At 49.6% G+C, this 6,659-nt stretch overlaps 1 protein-coding gene across 1 annotated transcript; it reads left to right on the top strand.

The window, feature by feature from the left end:
* Positions 1–1,214: 1,214 nt before the first annotated feature.
* On the top strand, positions 1,215–2,850 carry LOC127301928 (E3 ubiquitin-protein ligase ATL6). Its single transcript, XM_051332226.2, has one exon. It carries the CDS (start codon positions 1,378–1,380, stop codon positions 2,563–2,565), a length of 1,188 nt encoding a protein of 395 aa, XP_051188186.1. The 5' UTR covers positions 1,215–1,377; the 3' UTR covers positions 2,566–2,850.
* Positions 2,851–6,659: the final 3,809 nt, after the last annotated feature.

Here is a 6,659-nt window from a genome sequence, read left to right as displayed (position 1 = left end):
CCTCCGGCGGAGGATAAGACCAACACTGCCATGCCCGGATTAGATCTTGGGCGTCCTTACTTAAGCAGAAGTAGCCTAGGGGAGACTTCGCTCTTCACCGACAAAGAAGCAGCAGGAGAGGCTGCAGGCCCACCAACCATTTAGGCCCAAATGGCCCAGATAGGGACCGACGTCTGCGCCACCAACCCAGCTGCCGCCGCCACCACCAGCCGATGCAGATCCTCCCCAGTTGCCGCCACCCTGCCCCACCACCGCTTGGAGAGTAGGACCAGTCGCTGTCACACCTCCCCTGGTCGACGCGAAAGGAACCGCCTCTAGCCGATGCAGACCCTCCCCGATTGTCGCCACCCGCCCCACCGCCTCCTAGAGAGGAGGACCAACAACTGCCGCACCTCCCCCGATCAGCACCAGAAGAAAACCACCATCGCCGCCGTGCCACATAGGCTTTGCCCGGCAACGCCCCGGGCGGTGGCAGCGGGAGGGGAGTCGTGATGAGGTGTAGTCAAGGGGAGGGAGGCTGTGGGAACCCCTGCGCAGCGCGGCATCACGGCCTGGACGTGAGGGTTGGGAGCGAGATGGTCTGGGCTATGGAATCTCGATTGAATTGCACGATTCATACAAGAAACAATTGTTGAACGAGCTTTAAGATTAATCACAAACATGAATACTCCCTCCATCCTCAAATAAGTGGACATCTAGCTCTAAACTTTATCCACAAAAGAGTGTACTCATATCTTTCCAATGTATTTTAATTGCTTCTCTCTCATCTCACGGAAATCAAACCCAATAATATTGAACATATGTTCTCCTTATTTTTCTGCATGCACTTAGCTTATTGCGGGCGAAATAATTAAAGATGAGAGATGCATATTCCCAATGCATTTTTTACTTCACTTCATAATTTGTCTTGGAAAAACCCATGTGTATACTTATTTGAGAATGGAGGGAGTAGCTTAGAAACAAATAGCACACTCTGCCGGGTGAGGAGACTGTTCCCCTCGCTCTTCGAAACAAACACACTTGAAAATTTGTTATTGACCAAAGAATATGATCCTCACTGAAAAGTATTAAATTAGAATTATTCAACATGAAGAAGGCAAAATTGCACTTAAGAAAGGGTTACCCCTGTGTTTAGAGTACCTGAAACCAACGGAAGGTATAAAAAGAGGCAGAAAGGCACTGAAAACAAACAATAATTTTGCGGTGGACCTAGCAATTTCGCAGCTTTCCCGCTCTACAAGCCTACGAGCCGGCCGTCATCCACCTGACCGTATAAACACGCTCCACTCTGCACCCAATTGACAACTCCAAATCCCACATAAAGGAAAGCGTCCAGCCCAACTCGGTTATTACACCACTCAGACTCAACACCGATCCATGGAACCATCACGCTGCGGCAATGGCCGCCTCCTCCTCTTCATCCTTGTGGTGCTCGCCGCTGGCGATCTCGCGTCAGCGCAGTCGAACCCGCCTCCCCCCGGCTTTGGCGCTTACGCGACAAACTTCAGCCCGTCCATGGCGATCGTCATCGTCGTCCTCATCGCCGCCTTCTTCTTCCTCGGCTTCTTCTCCGTCTACATCCGCCACTGCTACGGCGAGCAACTCGGCTACTCCGCCGCCCGGCTCCCGATCGGTACCGGGACCGCGGCGCGCTCGCGGCGACAGCGCGGGCTCGACCCGGCCGTCCTGGAGACCTTCCCGACCATGGCGTACGCGGACGTGAAGGAGCACAAGGCCATCAAGGGCGCGCTCGAGTGCGCCGTGTGCCTCAGCGAGTTCGACGACGACGAGACGCTCCGCCTCCTGCCCAAGTGCTCCCACGTCTTCCACCCGGACTGCATCGACACTTGGCTCGCGTCCCACGTCACCTGCCCCGTCTGCCGCGCGAACCTCGTCCCCGAGGACCCCAACGCTCCGTCCACCGGCGATGATGTGCCTGCCGAGCTGTCGGATCCTTCCGTCTCGCAGCTGCAGGAAGTCCCGCCGCCGGCGTCTCCTACGGCAGCAGCGCCGGCCGTCGTCATCGACGTGGACGAGACCGAGGACGAGAGGATCATACGAGAAGAGACGGACGAGTTGACGCGCATCGGCAGCCTGAAGCGCGCGCTGCGCTCCAAGTCCAGCCGCGCGCCTGCACGGTTCGCGCGTTCGTACTCAACGGGGCACTCACTAGTCGCGCGGGCCGGCACCGGTACCGGCGCCGGCGCAGAGAGGTTCACGCTGCGGCTACCTGAGAACGTGCTCCGCGAGGCCGTCGCGGCAGGGAAGCTGCGGCGGACGAAGAGCCTCATCGCGTTCACGTCCGGCCGCCAGGGTAGCACGCGCCGAGCGCTCAGGATCGGCGCCGGCGAAGGCAGCAGCCGCGGCGGAAGGAGCGTGCGGCTGGGCCAGTCCGGCCGGTGGCCGTCATTCCTGACGCGGACTCTCTCCGCGGCGTGGGGGTCAAGGTCGACGCGGCGAGTGGCCGAGTCGGACGGATCCAGCAAGGGCGGGAAGCCGGCCGGCGCCGGCGGCAAGTCAGTGGATTGCAACGACCAGGCGTGCGCGCTCGGACATCATGTTTGATTTGACCGGGCCGTTTCTTTCGCCGTGGTCAAATGATGCGTGCTTGCGTGCCGCTACTTGCCATGAAGAAATGGTTGTTTCTTTCGTCCTCAGTTGCTGGTTGAATTTTTCTGTTTGTGAATTTTTGGACGGTTACTCAATTTTCTTTAGACAACAACATGTACAGTAGTATATAAAATGGTGGTTGATTAGCGGAAGATTTCCGATACAATTACCTGGCTGTGGTACATATGTTCTTATCTTCTTCAAGAAAAGTAGACTAGTGTATCGATCATCATATCATCACATGAGACTTGTACTTTTTTGCTTTGTGTATCTGAGAATCATGTGTCGTCGACAAAGAACCGGTGGGCTAAACCAACCACACAAGTTTTTCATATCCTATTCGCTTGCTTTAGATATTATATATATATCTTCTTTTTTGGTGCAGGGAAGCATTAAGCATATATGTGTTGCTTTGCATAATGCGTCAGATGCTGCATCGGCAGATGCGACGAATCACTACGGGAAATCACAGCTTCCCCAAGTGGGCAAAATACTCTGTAAAGGTCTAAAAAGAACATTAGTCAATTGTTTTGCCGTATGTTTGAAAACTGCTTATGAAATTTATAAAAATGCGCCTTGGGTTCTTTTATGTCTAATAATTATAAGGACAAATGAACAACATATTTATTTAACAATTTTCCATTTTTATTTTTTTATTTTGTATGTGGTTTTCAAAATGTGCTCAAAATGGCAGGCATGACTGTTCTTAGCTAGGTGTTGGATCTTGCAGAACACCCTCATATCATATCTCTATTGAAATAGCAACTTGTGTACCTAAAAATGATTTTTTGACAATTAGAGCAAACTATGTACGACATGTAGTTCAAATTTGGCTCGCTTCCTACTAGATCGGCTAAACCCCATATAAATTATGAAAAATTTCCATAAATCATGCAACATGTTTGTGAACTGTCCATAAAAAATGGTAAGATATTTCTGTAGATAGAGATGGCAAAATTTTGGATTAACATTTAGCCATTTTACAAAACAAAAACTAGTTTTAGCACTTCGAAAATAGAAAATGGTTTTTTTTGCAAGAATATATAAACTTTTTATTGCAACACTACAAAGAACCAGCTCCTTCACGACACCGTTATGTGTGGCCACGATAGGCACATGTTCATAGGTTTGCTGAATTTTTTTCACTTTGCAGAGTGTTTTATGACATTCTGCACAGCGTGGCAAGTTTTTTTTTAAAAAAAATACTGAGGGCTTTTTTTTTTTGCTGAATGATTTTGGTTTGACAGTCGGCAAAGCAATCGTTTGCTAAATGCACTCGGCAAACAACTTGATACACATCAAAAAACATTTTTTCGATAGTGAATCAGTTGTTTATCAGACCCACGAAGTGCCAATGTTGGATTTGCTGACGCTAATATCTCTATTTGCACGTTAGCAACAAAGTCGGGACACGTGGGATGTGAACTTGTGATGCCATTGCACGGCCTGTCTTGCAAGCATAAAAGACACTGATCGTGGTGTTAGCTTGAGGAAATGAGCAAGGAAAATAGATTATACTACTCCCGTTTCAGTGAATAAGGCTTTTAAAAAATCTACTGATATATTTTTTCTAGAAATTTAGTTAAAAAAATTAACTAAATTTCTAGAAAAAATATATCAGTAAATATGATATTATATATATATTATATGAAACTGTATTTCATGTTGTATCTAATGATATTAATTTGCACTTTGCCTTCTAATGGTTTTTTGTTAAAGGAAGTCTAATTTACATGGTCTAACTTTTCAAAAAATAATATAAATTTTATTCGTTAGAATGGAGGGAGTATTCATTGTCGAATGCCTAGATGAAAACAACGCATAAATAGCACTGAAGTCTTTCAATGTTTTCTATGCTCTCAAGTCTCAAGATTGCAGCTTCACGAATTTTCTTGCCTGAATTATTGGTGTGCAACATGGACCAAAATCTGGTGCTTTGCCAAAGGCAAGACACGAATAAACAGTGATGTGCCTTGCCAACTTGGCTATTGGAACAAAACTAGATTACATAATGTAGCAGGTGCACGGTAGATAGTCTTGGAGCATATGTGATGTACACATAGTTCTACCCTTTTTTTTTCTCCATCGCCGCCGGAGCCTGCCGCAGTGACGGCGGCGCTCGTCTCCCGAAGGGAGCGGGCAGCGCGCTGGACTCTTGAGCGGAGGAGTCCGTGTTTTCTTGGCGCGGGTGCGCCGGGGCGGCGGCCCCGGAATCTTCGATCCACATCGGTGGCGGTTGCTGCGTGTGGTGCTCCGGCCGCTCGGCGTCGCGTGGGCGGCAGGGCGGTACGGTGGTCGTCTCGGGGCGAGGTGGATCTGCGCTCGCGACGTGCGTTGGGCCTGGCCGCAGCAGCTGTTCGCGTTGGGGGCAGATGCCTTGTGTGTGCGGCGTTGAGCAGAGTCTGCTAGCAACGCAGGGCATCATCCAGGTCCTCGGATCCGCCTGGGCGCGTTGGGGTGCTGCTGTTTGTTGTCGTGCATGGAGGAGGACGGGGCGGCGGCCCCGGATTGAGTGCGATGTCGCCGTTCCTGCAGCCTGGCCGTATGAGGTTGACTCGATGGTGTTAGCCGGCGGTTGGGCGGCGGCGGGGCGATCTAGCGGCGGCACGGGCCAGATCTGGGCCTAGAGGCATTGCCGTTCTGCTTCGGACCATGCAGCGCCGCCGGATTTCTGGCCAGGATCGCAACCTGCTGCCGAGTCTTCTTCTCTGCGGTCGCCATGGTCTTGGCGGCGATGGCTTATCGAGGCATACCTCCTTTGTCGTCGTCGGGCGGCGGATGACAACGTGGGGGCCTGTTCGTCCTCGTCGAAGAATAAAGGTGGCAGTTCTACTCTGACTAAGTTTGAAGATCCGTCGGATGCTTTTTCCACCAGTCTGGTGGATTGTCGTGTTTCGGAAGGCCCTGCCGGCAAAATTCATTTTGCGAATAATGCCTGAAGATTGCTAGATTGGATGGTTTCGGTCGTGCGCACCCATGTTTTTTTATCTGACCGTTTACTTTCAGAGGGGGCGCTTCGAAGCTCTGTTGGCTGTTAATATCTTGGAGCTCATTTTCTTTCCATGGTGCTAACAGAGAAGGTCATCAAGCTGAGATCGGGTGGAATAGCTATGATGGTCAGATCTTGGTGCTGAGGTGGAATTGGCTTGGTGATTCATGACTTGTAACAACGACTGGTATGTGGGGGCGACTGCACAAGAGAAGTTCAGAGTCTTATCTTTCAGGGTGAAAATCCAAGGTCTGGCCTTAATTGGTTGTGCATGGCAATGTTCTTCTTGAAGGCATTATTTTGAGAGAGATGACTTTCTTCACAGTGAAAACCTAAGATCTATGATCGGCGACGACAGCGTTTTTACACTGTTTCCTTCTTGGAGGCCTTTTTAGCGGGACCTTTCTTTTCTGTAATTTTTTTCTCTTTTTTGGCTGTGTGCATCCTTTATGTCATTAGGGCATGATGTTGTTGCAGAGACTGGGTGTAATTGGTATCTCCACGATATTAATATATGCTCTTTATCGAAAAAATATGATGCACACAAATTATAGTAGCAGATCTCCTGTAAATGCGTATTGTAGCAGCAAGCTAGAAGGGGCTCGAACCTTTCATTATAATAACAGTGGAGGAACAAGTTTGGTACAAAGGATCCCAAGAAATAAGGAAAGTACATATGAGTCCCTAGTATTTGTAGAAAGAACCTTGCTAAAAGATTTGAGATTACAATGTAGTCCTTCCTCTTCACCACTGCGGAGCAAAGAGTTCAGCACGCTGCAGCTATGGACGAAGACGGGGACTAGGCCACTTGCCTCCGGCCTGGCGAAGCACTCAGCGCCTGAGCTGAAAGAGGGCCTCCCTATGGAGGCTAGAAACTCACTGGAGCACACCGGTATTAAACAGACCATTTTGGCCACATGTATCAGCGTCCTCTGCCTGGATGCTGAATAAAAGCTCCAAGAATCATTGGTTCTTGATCTCCAAGACCACCCCAGCCAAGAACCAGAGGCACGGCAACACCTTTCCATAGAAACTGACTCACCATCCATCACAGAGCTAC

Source organism: Lolium perenne, chromosome 5, assembly GCF_019359855.2.
Source record: "Lolium perenne isolate Kyuss_39 chromosome 5, Kyuss_2.0, whole genome shotgun sequence".
Taxonomy (NCBI): domain Eukaryota; kingdom Viridiplantae; phylum Streptophyta; class Magnoliopsida; order Poales; family Poaceae; genus Lolium; species Lolium perenne.
Note: the sequence above shows the minus strand (reverse complement) of the source record. Positions and strands in the feature narration are given on the sequence as shown.

Bases quoted from the DNA above. Each gene is read 5' to 3' on its own strand.
- LOC127301928 (XM_051332226.2), top strand. From the start codon at position 1,378: ATGGAACCATCACGCTGCGGCAATGGCCGCCTCCTCCTCTTCATCCTT.